Source organism: Alosa sapidissima, chromosome 10 (genome assembly GCF_018492685.1).
Source record: "Alosa sapidissima isolate fAloSap1 chromosome 10, fAloSap1.pri, whole genome shotgun sequence".
Taxonomy (NCBI): Eukaryota; Metazoa; Chordata; class Actinopteri; order Clupeiformes; family Clupeidae; genus Alosa; species Alosa sapidissima.
The window spans coordinates 20,902,339-20,926,961 of NC_055966.1; the positions used below are offsets into that span (position 1 = coordinate 20,902,339).

Consider the following 24,623-nt stretch of genomic DNA (forward strand, 5'->3'; position numbering starts at 1 on the left):
TAATCAACAAAAATGGAATGCATGCATAACACTAAAGATTCCATTCATACTATATTTTTTGAGGTTGAATATAATCATCGCTACCTGAAGTTCTGGAATGGAGAGAACAGATTCTTCTGAGGCTGACGACATCACTTCCTCTTCATCTTCATCCTGAGTGAGGTCATCAAAGTCCTCCTCTTCATCCTCCTCCCCAGGTCTATCCCTGTCTCCATCTCCATCCTTATCTCCATCTCCATCACCCCCTTCTCCACTCTTCTCTCCACCGCCATCCTGATCTCCCTCTTCACTCCTTTTCCCACCATTCTGTTCTGCACCCTCATTCCCACCTTTCTCTCCTCCTCCTCCTCCACCTTGGCCATTCTGTTGTTCTCCTCTATCTCCATTTTCTCTTCCACCACTGTTTCCATTGCTTTCCCCCACAGGTATGTCCTCAGTTCCTGAAGTCAAGGTGAGTAGCTCTGGACGGCCGTGCCCCTCTTGTCTGTGGTCAGCCATGGGTGATCCTGACACTTCACTCTCCTCACTCTCCTCCATCCTTTCCATGGCATCAGAATGGCTGTCCAAGCTCCAGGCTGGGCTACCTGAGGACTCTGAAAGTGTCAAGAGAGGGTTTCCTATAAATTCTCCATTGTCCTCCTCATCTTCCCACTGACCAATTTCAGTTTCTTCTGTTTCTTCTTGGGTCTGTGGCTGCTCTTCATCCCAATCCTTAATCCCCTCAATGAGTTTCACCATCCCTTCACAGACTTCCTGCAGAGAAGCATTTGCAGATGGATCCAATTTTGAAGATTGGACATCTTTTCCAGGGTGATTATCATTATTAGTTTGGGGTTCTGGGGTCTTTGGTGGTGGAGGCATGTTTGGCACTTCTTTGGTAAGAGACACACAATTTCTAATTGATTGTTGAACAGTTGGTCCATTTGCCAACAAGCAGTTCTGAGGAACCAGGAAGAACTGGGATGCACTACCAGAAGTAGTCTTGACCAAAACCAGCTGGGATCCTTGTTGTGATAAACTGTTCAAACAATTATCACGGTCAATGCTCACTGTGGAAGTCATTACAGTTGTGTTACTGTGAACTGTGGGCTCATGTGTTGCAAAACTGGTGGCATCAGTACTTGAGCCCTGATGACCAGAGCACTCAATGTTTTGTGATGTACCAACTGGTGGACTCTGGGCAGCAGCAGGGCTACATACGAACTCCCCTACTGACCCACCAGTGCTGTTCCTGATTAGTTCTCGGCCGTCTGCTTTGGGGACGTCTGGGCTTGCCTTGCCACTGGTGGATGCCATGAGAGGAGAAGAAGGGTTGTGAGACAAGAACATTTGACCGGTCTTCAGCTGGGTGCCACTATTTGGGGGTGTGGGTGGCGCTATCTGGGAGGGATCCAAGGTAGACAGGATGGGCAGCAATGCTGTCGCCAGGTCTTGTGGTTGGTCACTTGTGGATTCACTGACCAGTAGGGAGGCAGTGGATGTCTCAATGACTACTTCAGTGTTTGAGCCAAGACTGATGCTGTCGGGATCTTGTAAAGAAATAGTTGTTACCGGCATAGCAGCGGAAGGGTTTTGAACAACGTCCAGGCCTCCATTGACCCTCTCCTCTCCAGTAAGTGGTGCAGCCTCCGCATCCAGGCTCTTAACACTTAGCACCGTCACTCCGTGTTCGGCGGAGATGGATAGCAGCTGAGGTAGCTGAGGGGCTTGCTTATGGGGTGCAGGCTGAATTGGGAGCAATTTTCGAGGGAGGGTTTGCTTTGGGGGATTAGGTTTCTTGGGCTTTTGGCTTGGTTGTGCCATACATGTTGTAAGCACACCCTGGCCGAAGACAGGAGCACCCAAGGGCGTTGTGTTGGGGATCTGGATGATGCCAGTTGAAAAGCCAATTTGTGCATTTCCTGGCCCCATGCAGCCAGACCCCTGAACAATCCGCCGAGTGAAAGGTTCCAAACTCACAGGAGCATGCGAGTTCACTGGTACAGTCCCATGGGCTGGAGTCAACATTGTCGCAGCCAGTGGGAGGGCCCCTTGAATGGGAGTGTAAGGGGCACTGGCTAATAAAATGAGGCCTTGTGACGAGGGCTGCCCTTGGATTCTTGCCAAGCTGGATATGCCAGTGGCACGGGTAGGAGCTTTAGCCAGGGGTGCCAAGGAAGAACATGAAAATGCACGGAAAGGTTTTGCCTTGGATTTGGAGTTTGCAGCACGATGTTTCCCTAAGGGATGCATGTGTAGGGTAAGATTTTCTGGTATGGACTGAGGGTAGCGTATGCCTTCAGGGAAGATGTAGGGAGGGGATAATCGGGTCTTTTCAGGGGTTGGCTCCAGCAGTTTATTGTACTCCAAGACAGCTCTGTGGATATGTGGTAAGCTTTTCTGTGGGAAGAAGAAATTTCAGGCATGAATGGCATAGTCACTTTAGAATTAGGTGATCTGAATTAGGTTATGCGTTCCATCACTTGCAATTTGCTTGCATAATTTTCAAGATAAACAGAGGTGCTACTGTACCTTGAGCCAGTGAGGCAAAAGAGCCTCCTCTCTCTCCACCGGAGGGCGCTCTTCACCAGGCATCACAGGAACACAAGCCAGTTGCAACGGAGGCACCACATTATGCTTGAAGTAGTCCTGTACAAGAGAACATATCATAGTTCAGGCAATACGGCATCCATTTTGTCTTTTGTCGCTTAACAAAAGAGCATCAAAAGAGTAACAAAAGAGGATGTTGGATACAAAAAGATGACTGGAAACATAACATTTTACTTTAAACAAAGTCCAGTTACTACAGATGAAAAAAATGAATCCAGAACCACACAATTTAAAATTGCACCCTACAGGGGATGCATCCACAGTACTGACCTTGATGACGTTGTCCATAGCACGTGGGACACACAAGTCCTGAATATGAGTCTGCAGGTTCTCTTGTTTCTTGTTTCTGAGCAAGTAGCGGCAGATCAATTGGTGAGGCACTTCTGTGGCTTTGAAGTGCTTCAGGCCCAGAACAATTAGACTGGTGGAGGGAGGGGGGGGTGTTGGACAGGGAAGAAGAGGAGTCAGTATGCTTCACTGGGCTTCTGAGTGTTTACTGCTTCTATCTCTATGAGACACTTCTAGCTACATAGCAGATCGTGTCATTTAGCTCCTTTATGATAGCTGGGTGTTTTCATTGGGTTATTTTGGGGCTCTCTCACAGAAAGTACACCAACTTAAAGAGGTTGTTTTGCTAATTGACCTGCATTATGGGGATGAGTCACTCTAAAGTAGTGTCACATGGTATATTCATTCATTGTTGATTTTGAGCAATTATAGTGAACTGTATTTGTGTGGCAGATGGGTTCATTACTCAAATGCACTATAACCAGAGATTAGATAGAAGCCCATAAAATACACAGGATGATAAAAAGGGGAAAATGATGGTGAAGCCATCAGATAGCAGGGGTCAACAAAAAGCAGAGATAAAAGATTTAACAGCGGCACAGACAGGGAGAAGTGAACGTAAGTTAGACAGACATTCATGTTAATTCATTTAGCTGACGATTTTGTCCCAGGATGACTTACAATGAGGTACAGTACAACAGGACACAAGGAGACTTAAATAAATAAATACATGCAATACAAAACCAGGGGACGGCCGTGCAGTTTGAGTTAAGCCAAGGGATGTAGTCAAGAGAGACAGAAGTGACACATTGAAAAACAACTGGAGAGGAAGAAGAAAGTGGACTGGAGAGAAACTAAAAGAATGACCTCTGCAGGGGGCGCTGTGGCACAATGGGTCCAAGCGCCCACAGGGACCGAGGTTCAAGTCTGACCGAGGTAATTAATACCCCATATCTCTTTCCCTCTGACTTCCTGTCAGTGTCTTCACTGTCCTGTCTGATTAAAGCCATAAAAAGCCCCCAAAATGTTCAATGTTTTCCAGCATGACATCTGTGCCCATACCTGTCCTCTCCCTTGGTGAAAGTGACCCTGCAGGGGGCGCTGTGGAGGGCAGGATCCAGGCTGCAGTGGGGCAGGAGCTCAGGGTACATGAACACTGGCCGGGTGGCCAGCAGCCAGGCCAGCTTTGGAGGAAGCACCGCTGGGGGAGAAACAACACAGGAGGTCAAATAACACTGCCATCAATAGAACTGACAAGGTGTCTCTGGCTCTCTGTGTGACATTTTGTATTGTGTGTGTGTGTGTACACATGCATCTATGTGCGCATTTGTGTGTACTGAGTCATAGTCAATCTGTATGACCTGTATCTTCATATTAGCCAAAGGGTGGTGACACTGATAATAATCTGATTCACTCATGAACTCTGAACTCATGAACCCCCAAAAATGTATCCAACCCCAAAAAAGTTGGGACGTTGTGTAAAATGCAAATAAAAACAGAATGTGTGTCTCATAAACTCATATTTAGCAGCAAAAAGGACATAGACAACATATCAAATGTTGAAAATGAAAATTTGGACTAATATATATAATGGAAAATATATATATATATTTGAAGGCAGCAACATGTTTAAAAAAAGGTTGGGACAGGGAATGTTTACCACTGTGCTGCTTCACCTCTTCATTTAAACAAAATTCTGTAAATGTTTAGCAACTGAGGAGACCAGTTGCTAGAGTTTTGAGAATGAAATTGGGAATATGGGGTATTCTTAGTCATGTTTGTCATTCCATAATGCACCTAATTTAACAGGTCAGGACTGCAGATAGGCAGTCTGGGTTCTTCCTCTATGGAGAAATAGTGTTTAAATATGTGCAGAATTCATTATGGCATTGTTTTCCTAAAATATGCAAGGTCTTCCCTGGAAAAGTCATTGCCTGGATGCCAGTATATGTTGCTCAAAACCGGTATACATCATTCAGAATTGATTGTGCTTTGCCAGATGTGCAAGATGCCTATGCTGTAAGCACTAATGGACCTCCACACAGTCATAGATGTTGGGTTTCGAGCTGAACACTAAAACAAGTTGGATAGGTTGGATATTTGGATAGGCCCTCTCCTCTTTAGCCCAGAGTCCATGATTTCCAAAAAGACAAATTTTGATTGGTCTAACCACAGGACCTTTTTTCCATGTTATCTCAGTCCATTTTAAACAAGCTCAGGCCGAGATAAGACTGTGGTATTTTCTATATCATGTCCAATTTTGGCTGTTGCATGGTTTGAAGTGTTTAAACTGAGTATCAAACTGTGCGCATAGAAAATCATATCAGAGGTTATTAGAGGTTTTCCTGAGCCCATACAATGATTTTCTTTACAGAAACAGGTCTGGTATTGATGCAGTGCCATTTAAGGTCCAAAAGACCACAGCCATCCAAAATTGTTTTTCAGCTCTATCCCTTGGTTTGCAAAGATTTCTCTCAATTCTCTGAATGTTCTAATTATATTATGTCCTGTAGATGACGAACTCCCCAAATACTTCACAACTGAATGTTAAGAAGCATTAAAATTACATTGTTTCATCATTTGTGCACACAGGTTTACACAGAGTGGTAAATACCCCTACATCTTTACTTCTAAGAGACCTGCTTTACTAGTTGTGAAACATTCCTCCTTTCGTTTTCTTTATCATTACACAACTTTCCCAGCATTTTGTTACCCCGTCCCAACTTTTTCTGAAACATGTTGCTGGTATCAAATTCAAAATTAACATACATTTTCCATGAAACAGTCAAATTTGTAATTGTTAACATTTGATACACTGCCCAGCCAAAAAAAAAAAAGAGGTCAACACCTGGATTTAACTAAGGTAAGAGCCTCCCTGTGGGGGCAATGCTATTGGTTGCTGCAGTTGGTCAAGGTCTAGTTTCAGCAACATTATGCGCCTAAAGAATGAGGTCAGCTGACTACCTGAATATACTGAATGACCAGGTTATTCCATCATTGGATTTTTTATCCGCTGATGGCACAGGCATATTCCAAGATGACAATGCCAGGGCTGAAATTGTATAAGAGTGGTTCAGGGAGCATGAGACATCATCACCAGACACAGAGTCCAGACCTTAACCCCATTAAGAATCTCTGGCATATGCTGGAGAAGACTTTGCGCGGTGGTCTCCCATCATCAATACAAGATCTTGGCAAAAAATTAATGCAACGCTGGACAGAAATAAATGTTGTGACATTGCAGAAGCTTGTGGAAACGATGCCACAGCAAATGCGTAATCAAAGCTAAAGGCGGTCCAACAAAATATTAGAGTGTGTGACTTGTTTTTTGTCCAGGCAGTGTATGTTGTCGGTGTCCTTTTTGCAACTAAGTATTCTATTAAATAGAGCTTAAGAGATCTGCAGATTATTACACTCTGTTTTTATAATCATTTTATACAACGTCCCAACTTTTTCTGATTTGGGGTTGTATGTACACGTCTATGCCATCTTCATTTTTAAAAGATTCGGTACCTCCACCACTCATCTACCTCTGATCTGAGGCCCTGTAACATTTCCCTGGTTCTGAGGTCTCTGAGCTGACTTGTTTCTGCTCACCTGGGTGAGAGCGTAGAGGTTTGGCAGGAGGCAGGAGGACAGAGGGGGTGTTATTCAGCTCCTCCAGCAGGTCCTGGGAGGGCTGCAGGTTGCAGGCCCGGAATGCACTCACAAAGCCCGGCTGTACCGCTGCCTTCATCTGCTCTCCTCGCTCAGCAAACGACTGCAGCTCCGACTGTGATGGGAGGAGGATTTTAAAATACTCTTTATTTGTAGAACACTTTCAGAAATCCAAGTTACAAGGTGCTTAACAAAAGGCAGCGTAATAGAACACATGGACATACAATCATCAAGTTAAAAAGTAAATGTTACAACTTTTTTGTGCTCAAGCTGAAGAGAGAGGATGGGGGAATTAAGGTATATTGGTTCAAGATCACAGCAGAGTGAAAAGAAAATGTTGATGATCAAAGAGCAGATTTTCTGTCTGATACCAGGCAAGCAGACACACACATCTGCAGCTTCCACTGGAAAACACTGAGGGCAAAAATTATATTTTCAAACTCAAGACATTTATGTCCATTCTGACTATCTTTATGGTCCTGACACACACACACACAGTCCACCTCTGTAGCCCTCCCACTGAAACGTGCACACAGTAAACTCACCAGGTACATCTTGGTGGTGACTGCTTCATTGTGCAGAGCTTCCACTGGAGCGCTTAGCATGTTTACTTGTGTGAGCAGCTGGATGTGCTGGATTGGGGGGGGGGGGGTTACACAATGATAAAACACATTTAATACAAACTGCCAATTATTCATACCAGTAAGAGTACCATAGATAGTAGGCTATGCCCAAGTGAATGTTTGGTCAGCTGGGACAGGTAAACAGAACAGGTGTTAAAATGGGTTTATAACATGTATAGGAAGTTTAAATTGCGTTGAGTAGGTCTTCAGAAAATTAATTATGGTCTTGGTCTTAACCAGCAGTTTCAATGTACCGGTACTCAAATCCAGCATTAATGAATGAATTGTAAGCTCTCAGAAATTAATTTCTGTCTTAAACTTAACACACCTGGCTCAGTCAGCTAGGGGCTTTATAATTTGATGAAATCAGTCTAGTGTGTCTGCCAAAGGTCAACCATGCGCTGCACTGTAGGTTCCCCGGAGTGGCACTGACAATTAACCACTGCAGGTGGCCATGGCACTAACAACTCCCAGGAAACCCAATGACAGACAGACAAACAAGAGCTTTGAATGTGAGCGTGTGTTGAAAGACTGAATGATAACACCTCACCTGCTGAACCTGTTGCTGTAGCTGCCGTTTCTGTTCCGCCGAGAGGACCAGAGTGCACGGTGGGGGAATCAAGACCACTTGCGGCACAGGTGCACTGTGGGAAACCCTGGGCTGACTCTCTCTGCACTGAGGCGGGGAGTCCTGCTGACCCATGACAGTGAGCCGGCAAGCATTGAGGATCTTGGCCAGAGGTTCCTCAAACCTGAGATAGCACAGGACAGGTTCAATGGCAATCCCACTTTCCAGAGGTATGAGAAATGTTATTAGCGCCTTTTTTTGTAGTGAAAATGATATTCATGACATAAGAACAGATGATGAAGACTCTTAAAGAGGCAGTATGCCACAACAAGCCACTTCAATACCTCGCCATTAGACTTGACCAGCTGGAGGATGTTCTTCATGGCAACAACTTCAAAAGTAATTTTCTACGGACAGATATTCCAACCAACTGCCACAGCTATACACCATTAAGTTCTGTGGCCATGCTTTTTCAGTAGTGTTTTTTTTTTGTTTAACCAAAACCAATTGCTTTAAGGTTAAAAGGTACGCTATGCAAAATTTTCACCTTAATATAACCTTAATGAAGTCAATCTGATGGTAAATGAACTTGTAATAGACTTATCGTTCACATAGCATAGCTATACACAGCATAGACGTAGTGAGTTGCTACCGAGAAAACCAGCCATGCAACTTCAAGAACGGCGGTCCGACAAATCTCGCAAGAATTGTGAAAGACTACCTTGTCAATAGATATATAACTCTTTGGAGATCTCTTTAGGCTCTTTGGCCTGTTGTTAATCCTTCACCTCCACAACAAAAGCATTTTCATTGTGTACAGGGGGGATAAGTCACGAGAAGTTCGCTATTTACAACAGCAGAGTAAAATATAAATATATCACGACTCTAGAGGGAGCTCTAGAGTTGCCAAAAAATACCTAAACCTGCATAGTGTACCTTTAAAGCCAGCTGTTACACAATATTTCCACAAATCCCGTGGAGCTCTCAGATCAATTGTGCTGTTTATGGCTGAATGGAGACCAACCAATCATGCTCACACACACATACACAGCTTTGTGAAGTAGCATTACATTCTGTTTGTGTTCATCTCGAGTGTCCATCTGTGTACCACAAGTATCTGTTCCTCAGCGGGTGCTGTGTTACATGAAGCCTCAGTCACCTCCATCACAGCTCGATCAGCCTGAGGGCAGCCACCCTCTCTCACACCATCCGTGGCAGGCCACTGACCAGGGACCCATGGAAACAGGACTCTGGCACTGACGTCACGCTCAACCTCGTTAACATTTACGGGCCGCCGCAGGATACCCAGATCTCTATCTGTGCCCTGGACAACCACTGTCGTGACGCCAGCAGCGTCCACTGCCTGTGTGGGGCGGCCGAGCTTTGGCCCCAGCTCTGTGTACTAAACTAAACGAGGAGCTACATTTCACATGAGGCAACGACCCTCTATTTATGACCATGCACTGCACTGTCGGACCTTAAAACAAGGAACCTTTTTTTTGCCTGAAGTTATTAGAAACTTTTGAAGTCTACGTACAGTTAAGAACAAAGTGATGCATACCCCTGGCAAATATTGATTTAATGTTGATGAAGGTTTTTAGGCAGGAACGATTCTTTACCATCACTCTGGCCTTTTCAGTCAGAACAAACATATTGGTCAAGAGAAATTTAATCAACATTAAATCAACATTTGCCAGGGGTATGAATAATTTTGTTCTTAACTGTAAATAATTATCTTTCTTTTCATATCTTAAATGGCCTGGCCCATGCCTGAATTCAGGCACAGCGGCTGGGAGCTTTAAGCCCTGCATACTGCAAGCCGTAAACACACATGGTTACCCGTGCTATAAGTCTTTACTTACTATTTTCTTATCACCCTTCACACATACAAGCTAGAATCATTCAGGTGGGTTCCAGTTATATTCTGTTCCCTTCCTTTCAATCAAAGTAATGTTTTAGTGGCCTACTGGACAGCAAATTTCCTTCACAGATTACTTCTCTTTTTCCCGGCAGACTTGGATTGATGGTCTTTATACAACAGTGCCTGTAAAACAAATATTCCCTGTAGGACATTAAATATTTACTTCAGCTGATGTTATTAAAAGTTGGATAAAAGGGTGTTTGATAGAGGACCGGATTGTTAAATAACTATGTCTGGGAACTGCACACAAATGCAGTCCCGAAGCTAATAAAAAAAGGCTTGAGCTTTATCAACATGCTCTTGACATATTCCAGATTCATAGGGTAATTGCTAAGCAGAGCTATTAGTTGTTTGCTGCCCTTGTTGTGCAAAGCCGTGTTCACAGCTAAACCATGAGTATGACAGTAGGGTGATTTCCGTTTCAAAGAAGGTGAAGAGTTTAATAAAGTTGGTCACTGCCAACTGAACTCTGTTACAGTGAGCTACGCCGCAGAGAGGAGAAACGAACTGCTGTCTGTCAATTCAATGATAAGAGATGGCAAAGAAGAGAGGAAGGAGAAAGAGATAAAGAGAAAGAGAGGGATAAAGAGGAGGGGGGGGGGGGGTGTAGAAAGATGGGACCGGTACATGAGGGATTTATGAGATACAGAGGGTGAGTTAGTGTGCCTGTGTGTGTCTGTGTCCTCTCAGGAATGGGGTGGGGTGCTAGCAGAAAGGGCAGGCAGGCAGCTGCTGGCTATTCCCGTATGCCTACCCTATTCTTGGAAGGTCGCACTGACGTCTCCCCCAAAACACACACACACACACCCACACCTTTCAACATGAGATTTAATTTATTTTCTCAATCTGAGCCCATACGCTGATGAATGCTTTGGCACCTGGACCAGCTTTGACGTGCTGCCAACTGAGACACACAATAGGTCTGCCAGATGAGAAAACATCAGTCACTGACTCCCAGTCAGCAAGATAGAGAAACACGGACAATTAAGGATCACTGCCTCTTAAAATATATTTTGGGGAATAAGTTAACAAGTATATTCAAGATGGAATGCTGAACAATTATTTTGGAATGGACATGGCACACATTGTCAGGCCTGATAAAAGTGTTGAATATGTATGAGTCTGTTGACAGCAAATGAGACATCTTTCATGTCATTTACTGGCATGTTTGCTTGTTACATGTGAATTATCCATAATTGCTCCTCAAAATCGCATATGCTCCACAATTCCTGAGAATACAAACACATTTCCAGGAAGTCAGTAATGGTTAGAGGGCTATGTGTCTGTTTTGTTGTGCTCTATGTTGATAATGAGGTGTTTTGTAGCTCTGTAATGCAGGGGCTGTGACACTCATTCTTCAAAGCGAACAGGCTTCTGCACCCAAAGAGCATCTCTCTGCCTCCCTACCCAAACAGCCACAGCACCCCTCTGCTGCACTGTCCCGAAGGGAGGACTGTGTGTGTGTGTGTGTGTGTGTGTGTGTGTGTGTGTCCGTCCACATGTAATGTATATGAATCAATTTGTGTTATTAACACATATTCCCAATTCTACTGCATACAACTTAGTAACTCAGTTTCATATGACAAACGTCAACAAATGTGCATCATCATGTTCTTTAGACTGTCAACAGAGTAAACAGTAGGGGTGGGCGACATGGACAAAAAATAATATCGATATTTTTTGTGATTTTGACGATAACGATAATTAGTCGATATCCTTTAAAAAATTGATTTTGTTAAAGTCTGAGTTACTTTACAGCTCATTATTTATGAATAGAATCATTACAATAATAACCAATAACCTAACCTGTGACTTTTTAACTAAATCAACCAATGCACTGTCACTCTGTGACACATTTCCAATTCAGCCCCCACTTGTGTGTGTGGCAATGACATGGTCTAGCCAGCTACATAAGAGAAGATGAATAGGCCTAACAGTTTCCCAAGAGAAAGTCTGAAGCTGAAGTTCCTTTCAAACCTTTACATAGGATTCACTGTAAAACTAAGAGCAGACCAACAGAGTAGCCTACATCTCAGTTATTTCCTTCTATGTTTTGTTTTAGAGCGATCATGTAGGTTAGCATTCCAAGTTATAGAAACTAATGCGTTAGCTTATGGCTAATGTATATGAGAAATCCCATAGAGATGCTAACGGTTAGCATAATCGGTAAACGTAGATATTTAGAGCGAACTTCAGTCCATTTACAAAAGAGTTACATGAGAATAGTTATTTGTTCTATTTGTTCTGACTATTAAAATACTCAAAGGCCAATGTTTTCTCTCCATATAATACCATGTAGGAAAAAACGTGACTCTCATCAATGCTACTTGAACAAAAGTAGCCGCATAAAATCCCAAGTAGGCTACTCTTGCTGCACAAAATAAACATTAAGCTGCGTGGGACAATGTTGTGACCCACTAGTGATCACGTGACACTTGCTCTGCTGCTTCTCCCGCAGAGCCTACCTCCTGGGAATGTATGAGTCATATATATATATATATATATAAGCTTAATTAAACCCCTTACCTGTTCACTAGGGGGCGATATATAGAGATATATATATATATATATATATATATATATATATATATATATATATATATATATATATATATATATATATATATATATATATATATATATATATATCGCCCCCTAGTGAACAGGTAAGGGGTTTAATTAAGCGTATAGTTTAATAGTCAGAAAATAATGGATGGCAGTGTTTCCCATACATTGACTAATCTGTGGCGGTGCGCCATGAAATCAAAATCGGCCGCCACAGATTAATATTCTATGTTTAATAAATATAAGATCAAATCCTTGCATTGCCATTGAGCTGCGCTTTTTACGCATGCAGCCTTTCCTTGCCCCGCCCCGCTCTCTCTCGTAGCCTGCTGCCCCTCCTCTGCATGTGCATTTAACAAAATATCCACGATTGCTGAAGGATTGTTGTTGCCACATAGAAGCATTGCATAGAAGACGTCTGGCTAAATTGCTATTAAATCCGCTTAGCATCGTGACCATGCTGCGCACATTTGTTCAAAACTGCTGCATTGAAGTTAACTCTGCTAAGGTCTTATCACAACATAGTAGGCTACATTGAAGAGACTAAACTAAGTTAAGCTATGCAATCAAGCAGTATCTCAAAGCTAACGTTAGAATACTGTTTGGATGTCGAATTTAGCATGCGTAGCCTACATACAGCTGCTTGTCAATTTCGTTGAAGGGCTCATTTTATTGACTGACACTGAATGTTTACAAAATCCCAATGTAAATGGAAAAGTGTTTTCCAAAATTCAAAAGTGCTTGTCCCAAGGAGAAGTACAACCTTTATTTTAACTATGTAGAAAACGTTATGAATTGCATCCACACATCAGCAGCCTTTTAACTGTGTTGCTCACGAACGTCTTATGTGACAGGCCCCCCCACCGTTGTCCAAGTCAGCTACCGCCACAAATTTAATCCAATTCTGTGGGAAACACTGGGATGGTGTACGTGTGTGTGTGTGTTCCTCCTAAATCCGTTGTGTGTCACTGGATACACATGTACAAGTGTGGGTATTTCCAGATACGTGAATCATTTACAGCCATGAGGTAACATCTTATACCTTAAGTGAAGAGGCACAAGTTGTTTTCCACAAAAGGGGTTAACATTCCGTCCTGAACTGTCACATGTGAGCACCTGGTCACGTAGCCACCGGGCAGCCAGCACTTATCCTTACACTGAGTAAACGATCCGTCACGTATGCTGAGGGCGCTGACTAAGACATACTGTCAACAGCCAGACGGGCTGAGGCAGGGGATTTTTAATCTGCCCGGCTCGTTTTTAGGTGAAAGGGTAAAACCCACAGCAATGAGGTGGCGACGGGCGAGAAGTGAAAAGGGTGGAAAAGGAAACGGATGTGGGAGAGGGGAGTAGAGGAGGTCAGTCAGAGAGAGGTGCAGGCAAAGATTGTTAAGGTGGAGCAAGATATTTCATCAGGAGCCACTTCCGGGAACCCGGATCGCACGAGGGGGGGGGGTCAAAATCCCCCTTTATGCAGAGCAGAGGCAGCGACTGCTCCATTGAAGTCTATGGGCATAGATCAGAATTTCACCGCATATGCTAAGGTCTTGGTTCTATAGAGTTAGGAATGTGAATTTCGGGCACATTTTCATGATCCTCAAACCCTTCTGAACATTTCAGGTACATTTTTAGCATTTTTGAGAATTCCAGTCTGGAGAAAATCGACCTTATATCAGGTGTGCGCCGGTTATTTATGCAGCTGCTGTTGGACGGTTGCAACGTACGCTCGTCAATACGTCATCGACACGCCTCTTTATGCAGACAGGATTCGATCCCCATTTCGCGCCCATAGACATGAACTACGACGAAGTATCTTGCTCCGCCTTAACAATCTTTGGTGCAGGCTTCTGGAGAGGAGGGAGGAGGGAGAGGGGAGTAGTGAGGAGAGACGACTGAAAAGAGGACTTGTGGGATGCTGTACCTTATGGCCTGAGGAACGTTGAAGTTGGGGGCAGTGGGAGGTGGTGGCTCTTCGTCCCTCTCCTCATCCTCCTCATGCCCTTCTCTATCCTGTTCACGACAACCTAGCTCATCCTGGAACTGGGGAAGGTTGGGATAGATAAAGTAGCCAGCAGAAAGAGAATATCATTGTCAAGGTGGTACCATGATTTATCAAAGCAGAGAACGAGCAAAGGATTTACTTGGTGCCCTACATAAATCAATCACTACACCATCCATCTACCACACATCTCAGTAGTCTCTAGGAAATGAGTACATTCACCCTCAAGTGTATAAATCTCACATCTGAAAATTAATCAAACTCTTCTGAATTAACTTCTCCCCTGGAAGAGAAGTATGGGAAGTTGTGAGAGCAGAGGCGCTGTGCTCAAAGGACTCAGCTACCTGACATTAAAGGAAAACTCGAGCCATTTTTTACATAGATCTCTGTTTCTCAAAGTCACAGAGTACTGTCGGTACGAAAAAAAACCCAAAACGAAAACAATCGGAGCTACCTAGCTTAAGTTGCTGCAGCCAACAGCTAAAGCACCCAGGCAGCTACAGAGCTACAGTCTGGGGGCATGATTTTAAAGATGCCCCCCGAGTGTAGCACTGTAGCTACCTGGCTGCAGCAACTCAAGCTAGGTAGTACCAATTTTGGAGCCTTTTTTTCAGGGGTTTTTGTACCAACAGTACTTGGTGACCTCAAGAAAGAGAGATCTATGTGAAAAATGCCAGTTTTCCTTTAAGAAACTATGCTCTATGGGGGGATTGATGGGAGCATTCATAGAACTGAGGGGGCTAGTACTTACCGTCTCAAACAACTCCTCCATCAGCTCATTCACTTCCCTCTCTAAAAAAGAGAAACAACGTATGTGCAGTTAGCCATCGGTAACTCAAAGTATCAGCTACAGGTGACACTTGTGTCTGTTAGTTCAAACCAACATAAGTAATTGTTGACATTCATTCCTGCCAATAATGCAGCAAGGCCTCCAATGGTAAATGTCTTAGTAGTATCAAGGTTCCCACTAATTCAAATGTAAAATTCCATGACTGGAATTGACTTTCCAGAATTCCATGATCTTCCAGAAATTCCATGACCCGTGGGAACCCTGTAGTATTTTTCTATGTACTTGAAGAGGAATAGCAAAAAGTGTACATCACAGGAGATGGGAGTGTTACAATGACCATCTTCCAGAAACACTGGTCACAGATGAACTTACTGGTTATACGGACAGCCCGGTCAGTACGGTAGTCCTCCTGGTCAGGCTCATCCAGGTCGTCTAGGAAGTTATACTCCGGGTCATCCTCATCATCACCCTCCTCTGCAGAGACAAGATAGAGGGAGTCAGGATGAAGCAGTCAAGATGAAACCACCAGTTCATGACCAGACCTAAAATCTGGCAAAATTACACATTGGACTAAGCTTGGCCTGTTTTCACCTTAGAAAATGAATCAAGACAAGGCACAACAACACATTCATGGTTTGTAGGTGTGAGTAAAATTGTGCAAATGTGTGTGCGTGTGTGCACGTGTTTGTGCATACGTGCATGTCAGTGAGTGACAAGCAAGCGTGCCACAGAGTGGACACATGGGAGCAGTGATTCTGCACTACACGTTCTGGGAGCCCAGATGCAGTGATGAAAAGACAACGATGGAGAGAAGGAGAGAAAGGGAAAGGAAACAGAGAGAGAGAGAGAGAGACAGAGAGAGAGAGAGAGAGAGAGAGAGAGAGAGAGAGAGAGAGAGCTGGAAGGAGAGGAAGAGTTAGACTCAGGAAATGGGGAAAAGGTCAGCAGAACATAAACACAAGAAGGCAAACAGAGTGGGGGCCATTAAAGTGACCATCCACGTACAACACAGACGCAAATAGGAGGCCATTAGGAGTTTTAAAGGCAGCCATCTGAGAAGTGCTGAGAGGGAGCAATATCACACACACACACACACACACACACACACACACACTCACTTTCATTCACACACATTTAATCAGTTTCACTTACATCTAAAAGGGCAAAAACCAAAAATATGAAACGAGTTTGGTTGGTTTGGAGTTTATGAATCTCTAGATGAAATCCTGTTCCTGGCTGGAAGCCTACTTCTTGGTGACTCCTGAAGAACCAACTCCTCTGAGAGCACTTCCTCTCTTAACACATCTAACAACCAAACACACCTATGACTTACCATGCACTTACCTCCTTCCCTCCTTTCTAGTTCCTTCTACCTCATGCTCCTTCTACCACTATCTTCAACCACACTTTGACTAGTACTTAAACTCCTGCTCTCTCATCCTTTGGTAGAAGCATTTATTGTAGTAGTATTATTATTGCAACCCGAGGTCTCCTTTGCAATGTAGCTTGAATGTTAGATGTGGCTGCTCACCTTCATTGTCGATGTCTGAGGCCATGAGGCCCTGCAGCCACTCGCTCCAGTCGCGGTCTTCCAAAGCCAAGCCGCAGTCATACATGTCTGGCGTGATGTCGGGGGCGTGGAGTTCTGCCTCCAGCATGCCCAGGGGGACGTCTCGGAGTGGGCGCTTGGAGCGTGTCCGGCATGCCACCAGGCTGTCATTGGCACAATCAGTCCCGCCGGCATTACTCAAGGTCTGAGGGCAAAGGGTTAGATGATGTTTAAGGAATATTGACAGACACTTTGTAATAAGACACAGCACTCAAGGAATCCTCCGTAAGTCTATGAGACAAGGGGATGGAGCATCACCTGCCACATGTCAGTCAACAGCACATACAGTACTGTATAGGCCTAGCCAATAAGACTAACCCACATTAATCATGATAGCCTGCATGGAAACATTATCAACTTAACTAGGCTTTGAATGAAACAAGTTATTCTTTACAGTGAATAAGTATACCTTGTGTTAGCTGTAAAACTAGCAGTCCTCTTATCCCAATGGGAGCATCACACCAATGCTGACTGCTTTTAAATGCCTACAACTTCAATGCAAGAAAACATAGCCTACTCGTGCCTACTCAGTTTGCCTTTAGGCTACACCAAGCCCAAGACAATCAACATTTCTGCAGAGAAATGTTTATGCCAGAATGTTAGCGCCTTTTTGGTTTCTAGGAAACAATGCAGCAGGCAATGTTGCTCGGGTTCCGGATAAGGACAAAAACTAAGTAGTTTGCATGGGAAAGTACTATCAAATTCATTGGGGAAAGTTTACAAACGACCAGTCAGTGTGTGCGGGACACAGGATGACCGACCACTTCAACAAGAGCTAACTAGACAGATTTTATTTAGGAAATTAGCCAATTTTGCTAGCTATCAAACTTGTAATCAACTAGCTTCCTAGCCGCACGTCACTGGTGTGTGTGTGTGTGTGTGTGTGTGTGTGTGTGTGTGAGTGAGAGAGAGAGAGAGTGTGTGTGTGTGTGTGATCATTTGTCCCACCACCACAGCTCAGAGCCAAATAAAAAATGTCTGACGAACATTTCACAGCACTGTAAAATGACATACACTGCCTGATATAAACACCACATACACGGGAATCTCTATACTGTATAACACCAGTATTTCATCACTGTGTGTACCTGATAGGGCTCCAAGCAGATGGGACTGAAAGCCAGCTCCTCATCCACAGCGTGGAGCTTCTCCATGAAGGTGCAGTCAGGAGGTCCGGTGGAGCGTGGGGAGCTGCAGGACTGTGGAGGAGGAGGGGGGCCCATGGGCACAGCTGCCACTCGCAGGTGTCTGGAAGCCTTTGGTTTCTGGGGGGAGAAGTGGAGGCAATGGTGTTGAAATCAGTGTTGAAGGGGGCGTTGAAAGTATTAGGTGCTCATATTGATGTTTTGCCAATTATGTAACGATTTCTACATGAAGCATTGTGTCAACATGCATGGGGCAAGTAATTAACTGTTCAAATCAATGTAAGTGTACATGACAAAAGTGCACACAAATGTTTGGCATCCACTCTAGTGTTGCACGGTGCACCGATACTACAAAAGTATCGCAATACCCTGAAATTAAAAATGTCACGATGCCTAATTTTATTAGTATCGATACTTTTGAGAATGACCTTGTTCTTTTGAAGTAACATGCGTGTGCACAAGGCATGCTTCTAGCACCTCCTCCCCTAACCTGTGGCGGTGAGTCTTTTCTCCTCACACACACGTAAGCGCAGCTGTCGTGCTATAAACAGCGAGACATGGCTGCTAGTTCAAGTGATGCTATGGTAACACATTATAATAGGCTAATATCAAGTTGATTTGCTCATTTGCATCTCACAAGTTTGTGTTGCTAACCTACCTAGGCTGTGGGATTTTGGTCATTTAGGCCTACTATTTGGGTTCAATGTAATTTAGAAATAGGCTAAGCAACCATGGCAAACTTTTACATCTGAAGAGAGATCCTTGCTAACTATCCCGCTAGCTCAGGTCACGTTTGACAATTATTGCTCGCTAAAATCATTAATGAACATTGCAGGACACTTATCTCTTCTATGATCCCAGAAAGATTTTCTTCGACTTGTACATTTGAACATTTATTTTATCTAATGACATACAAAACATAATTAATTGCATCCACATATTCTTATGCGCTATGTGCAACTTTTATATACTAGACTAAAACCGTGAGACAAGGTCAATTACCCTCACGTAGGCCATCTCTTAAAGTGACTCAATTACACGCACTCAATCACACACACACACACACACACACACACACACACACACACACACATCACCAATGTGCACTCAATTAGACCTACACACCACATTAAAGTTATGCCTAAGTGTAATAGTTTAAAAATAGTTATAGTTTTAGAATAGTTTTCAAATTGCTAAATATATTTACTAGTAATTATGCAGAATATATGAAATATGACATAAGCCATCATTTTCCATGTGTGTTTGTGTGGAGAGAGTCAAGCAGAATCTGGGATGGCCACTGGTGTGAATGATCACACTACAGTATATTCAATATTACTGATGATGATGTCAAGGTGGTGGGGCCCCCAAATCAAATACATTTTTTAAAAAGCATCAAAGAAGTTCTTGACTTGGTATCGGTATCGAAACATTAATTTTGGTATCGTGACAACATTAATCCCCTCTATTAAGCCTAGGAGAAGCATTAGTTTGACAGTAAAAAATGACATCAACGCTGACTCTTTGGCTCTTACCGGTTTAGGGCTGAGGTACTTCTCATCACCACTCTTAGAATGTCCGACGGGGGTTCTGGCTCCTCCTGCTCTGCTAACCCGGGGTGACGAGGCTGTGCTGTCCACATCACTCTCCTGAAAAGTCTGGAGAGATAACAAGCCACAACCACAAATCACTCTCTATTAGACTCAACCCCGCAACATACTGACATACTGACAGATGAGTGCAGGATCTCACGCACATCTTCAGCTGTTTCATCCTCCTCATCCTCGTCTGGACAGTACTCTTCATCAGAGGAGTCTTCATCTTCCTCCAAGGGGATATCAACAAACTGTGGAGGCTAGAGGGATAAGAAGAATGAAACGGCAACTTTTTTCATACATACACACATATATATATATATATATACAGTGTTTCCCCTACAATGTATTTAACAGCGGCGCAGCGCCGCCGCTGGATTTTCAGCGCCGCTGCAACATAATATCACGAGATTCACTTAACACACTGTAAAAGCACAACGGCCAACGTCATCTCGAAATTGTTTTCTGAAAGTCTTGAGTAAGTTAAGTGCATCAAATCCGCACTTAGCCTCTCATTATTCAGGACATATATGCGGCATGATGTGTCAGGTGATTACAAGCCCAAAGACAAGTCTGCAGCCCATATGGCTAGCCTACGTTCTGAACACGGTTACATTGTTTAGCTATCCGACTGATGGGGTCTTGCTCCGCCACAGTGTAGCCTATGGTGTCATCGTTCACTTGTAGGTTACACAATAAATAGCCTACTTATAGGCCTGGTGACAATAAAAAATGATATTAGTTATATTTCATCACGAAGCTGTTTGTATGCCGTGAATTCGCTTGTAGCCTATGCCATACGTATGTTAAGCTTGAGCAATTCCTCTGATCCAAAGCCTGCTTTGACACATTGACACTAATGTGAAACATGCATCCTCCTCTCCTAGCCTACATCAAATAAAAGAAACCAATTCATGATTACCGAAATGAATTTAACATGGGGGGGGGGGGGGGGGGTTTGTTGCGATTTAGCCTACTGTTGTGATGCGGTTCTTTCTGCTGATTGGATTTACCCCCCGTGTCGTCAACTCTGAGAACTCTTGTTCCGGCTGACAATTTTATCCAGAGAGCTGATTTCCCAAAGATGAGCCTCCATCAACATTCAACGACAAATTATTAAAACGTAAGTAATGCAATAGAGTAAACCAATGTGCTACAAGGTGTATGGTCTTAACGTTAATTGTAGCCTAGACTTGTAACGTTAGCATAGGGCTATATGTAATGTTTGCATGGGAAAGCTAGGCGAACACAGTCTAGGCCTGTTTAAACTGTCTGATAGTTAAAGGAAATATGAGCATACGTTGGCATATACGTATAGCCTAAATTCTGTCCACTTAGCTATAATAGGCTATCACAAACAGACCTTTTCTACGTTTACGGCATTAGACATATAGGAGCCTACATTCTCTTATCAGAAAGACGTGTTCTCATAACTTCAGCGTTCTCTTGACGGTGAGACGAACGGTCGCACTTCAATCAAGTAGCCTAGGTCTTTTTCGAGTTAATTGTGAGTGAGTTGTATGGTAACTGTGGGAGTGATGTAGAAGAAAAGTGAGTATTTACTTTTTTATACGTGGGTTTGTTGTTTTGGGACTGAGAAATGGACTACAAGGAGAGCATCTGGCTACGTGCATGCGTGTCAGCATTAATGGCCCCCCCACAATTCAATTCAATTACCAAAGAGCCTTAGAGATGTTCTTTGAAAAGCCCAGAAAAATTAAGTGCTCGCAGATTGGGTGTGGCCTTTGCCATTAAGACAAATTTAAATAAATTGTAAATAATCTTTTTCTGGGTTGTGCCATTTCATTTTTCTTCTATCATTTTTAACCAATAATGTAAAAGAAAGCTGAAAATGTCCACAAAAGAAACACGAAGGTATGATATATATATATATATATATATATGTTTTGCCTTGGCTGACAGGAAGTGAGTGGAAGACAGAGAGAAATGGGGTGGGATCAGGATATATATATATATATATATATATATATATATATATATATATATATATATATATATATATACACACTCTTTTGATCCCGTGAGGGAAATTTGGTCTCTGCATTTAACCCAATCCGTGAATTAGGGAAACACACTGCACACAGTGAACACACAGTGAGCTGAAGCACACACTAATCCCGGCGCAGTGAGGGGTTAGGTGCCTTGCTCAAGGGCACTTCAGCCGTGGCCTACTGGTCGGGGTTCGAACCGGCAACCCTCCGGTTACAAGTCCAAAGTGCTAACCAGTAGGCCACGGCGGCCCAGGGTCGGACTCGAATTCAGGTCCTCATGGGCACTTGGACTCCAATATGGTACAGGCACTGTAGCCACAGCACCCCCTGAAACGGGGACTTTTAATCAAACAGAAAGTTCACTTTTTGTGTGGCAAGTAGATACATACCTTGACTTCTTTAGGCTTTTTGGTCCAGATAGGAATTCCCTGTGACAAAAAAGCAGAATGGGTACCCAACCACTGCAGAACACATACTTCATTTCCGATAATGGCACTAAAAATAAACAAATCAAAACTTTACCTCCCCTTTCTCAACAACTTCTTTGAGCTTAGATCTGGTCATTTTGGGCTCCTTTAATTTAAAACAAAAACATTTCAGAAAGTACCATGCAAAAGACATATTTTAAAAACTGCAGAAGAAAATAAGTCAGGTAGTATATATCGTGGGAACTCACAAACAATGGCATATCTTGTGTCTCTATGATGGCAGTTTTCATCATTGCCACAACATGCTCATTAGTGATAACTTCCTGTAAACAAATAATACAAAAAGTTTAGTTTGTATGAAATACTTCTCAACTTACAACAAATAATTGATGCCACCTGCAGTTTCCCTTTTTTTTTCTCTTAAAAATATCTCGAGATGTCTCCAGCTATTTTCACTTGTTATTTTTCCAACCCAAAGATGTAAAAAAAGAAATGCTAAAAATGCCTAAAACAAAGAAAAAACGTGCAAAGAGCAAAAAAAACAAAACACAGCTACACTCGGGAGCATGCTCTCATAAATAGATCATTATTTTAAACCTAAAAGCATTTCAGCTTTTTGTCAACAATACACAGTACAACACACAATACAAGAACAGCAGTAATGCTAACATGACAACCACCCAAAATCACACACAAACGAACAAGAAAACCAGTGCACAGTAGAACTATTTGGGCCAAATTATATAAATTCATCTGTTCATCAATGTGAACCTAATACAGAATGGTAAGGACACTCTAAAATGCACTATATCAACTATAATATAATTTCTACACTATTATTCTGTAACTTTGATTAAGAAAACCCTGCTAACTGCATTATGAGGACACAGAACTAGCAAAGTATTCAGAAGACCTACATGAAGAATGTCCCTGACGTTGACAGCAGTCAAGTTATGCTCACGCGACTTCCTCTCCAGGTCTCTGTCCAGCTTCCCAAAGTCATCGTCTGACTGGTCGTCACCACCTTCTTCTTCTTCTGTGGTGGACTCAGAGTCCTTCTCCAGCTCATCTTCCTTCTTCTTCTCCTTCCTCTCCTCCCTTTCACTGTCTGTGCAGGTTGTCTTTGCTCTTCTGCCATTCTTCTTCCTCGTTTGTTTCTGTATCTTGCAGTGCTCTTCCTCTAAACATGCATAAACAAAACAATAAACATAGGAAGATGAGACATACTCCTGGGCACTGAAACATTTATTAGCTAAAATAAAAACAGATTCCCAACATTACACATAAGACAACAGAGTCCTCTCAAGCAATCAAACTAGCATGGCATGACCAGAGATATTCGCTGTGTGATTGCCGGTGAAAACATCAGTAGGGAGGCAGAGCCAGTCAGATGTTCTTATTTTCTTTCCTGAAAAGGAGTGCTCACCCAGAGTGATCACCAATCCTGGCTCTGTGTCCTCCTCTGACTGAAGGGAAGATGACAGTAGGCTGGAGGACCGGTTCTCCGACCCACTGTGGTCTAAAAACACAAAAGTACAACGTGGATCTACATTATATCCAGATACATCTTATTTCCATGATGACAACTCCTGTTAGCTGTTAGCTCCTGTTAGTTTCCTACTATCAAGAAGCAATGTTTTGTCATCTTAAGACAAGTTACAAGCTACTTTTTCCATTTATCTAGCTTCTAGTTTATAACATACTCACCCGAATTGGATGTATTGTCTTGACATTTCAATCTGGGGGATAGCCTTCTGGGTGACTGAAGCGGTTTCGCATTCTTCCTCAACTTCTGTTTCTGCGGAGTGACAGCAAGCCTCTTTCTGGGACTGAGCCGCAGTTTCTTTCTGGCCGGCGACCTCGACCTGACAACCCTTTTAGGTCTTTTCAAGCGAGTAGACTTTGGTTCTGGAGACTTCGTCTTCCGTTTCTGGCCCATTTTCACGGTGCTTGTTAACCAACAGGAGCACACATGATAGAAACAACACGGTTACTTCACTAGTGCCTTAAGTTCAAACGAGTGACAACACAAGGCGCGAAACTCTTGCCCTAACGTTACTGTTGTTGATAACATTGTTAAACCCCTGTCTCGAACAGACAGTATTTAAACACTTTACTTTCCCTGCTTTCTGGTTCAGTGGTGATGATAAAACATGGTACAACTGGGTGACTAGTTACATTCAAAGACATTAACGCTGCAGTTTGCCTCACTGAGTTCACCTCAATTTCCAGATATACATTTAGCTAACTTTGACATCATTGATGAGCTTGGCGGGTTGCATATTTATTTTGCTGTGATGATAAACTAACGCAACATTAATGAGAAGAATGTCTGCTAAAACCAATAAAATACTCAAACTCGAAAAGAATAAAGAGAACATTTCTTTGTACCCAGAAACGATTGTAACATAACATCGCAGAAGCAAACAGTTATCTCAGATGTAGTTAGCTAACGCTGGCTAGCTTAATTACACTAGCAAGCTATTGCTAACTGGTTGATTAGCCAACTAGTTCTAGCAAAGATAAAGCAACGGTTTGCAAACGGGTGCATTTTCAAAAAAACTCAAATTCCTCTTTAATACGTCCAATGTTGATATACTTAATAGTGCTTTAAAACACAATTAAACGAATGGCAAAAGCAACCCGCTTACCCAGACCGGTTTGTTTGTAGCCATCAGTGGCTATGCCCAGAGAATGTCTAACGTAAACGGACTCTGCTATGCCTAACCAGCTAGCGATGCACTGTGTGACACTCATATTCTTCCCTATTACATCTGTAGCCATATATTATGTTCCACATCTATGTGCCTTCGGATCCAAAAAACGTCAGCGAG

The 24,623-nt window shown here is 43.0% G+C and overlaps 1 protein-coding gene across 1 annotated transcript in view; it reads right to left on the reverse strand.

The window, feature by feature from the left end:
• gon4lb (gon-4 like b) overlaps positions 1 to 24,543 on the reverse strand; it is a 29,767-nt gene extending 5,224 nt beyond the window's left edge. The window contains exons 1-21 of the mRNA XM_042106575.1: positions 24,441 to 24,543; positions 23,497 to 23,738; positions 23,216 to 23,308; positions 22,707 to 22,969; positions 22,038 to 22,112; positions 21,884 to 21,934; positions 21,751 to 21,789; positions 19,511 to 19,609; positions 19,290 to 19,412; positions 17,698 to 17,874; positions 16,532 to 16,754; positions 15,373 to 15,474; positions 14,962 to 15,002; positions 14,133 to 14,251; positions 7,708 to 7,909; positions 7,080 to 7,166; positions 6,475 to 6,649; positions 3,940 to 4,078; positions 2,860 to 3,010; positions 2,512 to 2,628; positions 85 to 2,379 (exon numbers count right to left, since the gene is read on the reverse strand). Coding sequence (XP_041962509.1) covers positions 85 to 2,379; positions 2,512 to 2,628; positions 2,860 to 3,010; positions 3,940 to 4,078; positions 6,475 to 6,649; positions 7,080 to 7,166; positions 7,708 to 7,909; positions 14,133 to 14,251; positions 14,962 to 15,002; positions 15,373 to 15,474; positions 16,532 to 16,754; positions 17,698 to 17,874; positions 19,290 to 19,412; positions 19,511 to 19,609; positions 21,751 to 21,789; positions 21,884 to 21,934; positions 22,038 to 22,112; positions 22,707 to 22,969; positions 23,216 to 23,308; positions 23,497 to 23,728 — 4,803 coding nt within the window. The 5' untranslated portion in view covers positions 23,729 to 23,738; positions 24,441 to 24,543. The remainder of the gene's footprint in view (positions 1 to 84; positions 2,380 to 2,511; positions 2,629 to 2,859; positions 3,011 to 3,939; positions 4,079 to 6,474; positions 6,650 to 7,079; positions 7,167 to 7,707; positions 7,910 to 14,132; positions 14,252 to 14,961; positions 15,003 to 15,372; positions 15,475 to 16,531; positions 16,755 to 17,697; positions 17,875 to 19,289; positions 19,413 to 19,510; positions 19,610 to 21,750; positions 21,790 to 21,883; positions 21,935 to 22,037; positions 22,113 to 22,706; positions 22,970 to 23,215; positions 23,309 to 23,496; positions 23,739 to 24,440) is intronic.
• Positions 24,544 to 24,623: the final 80 nt, after the last annotated feature.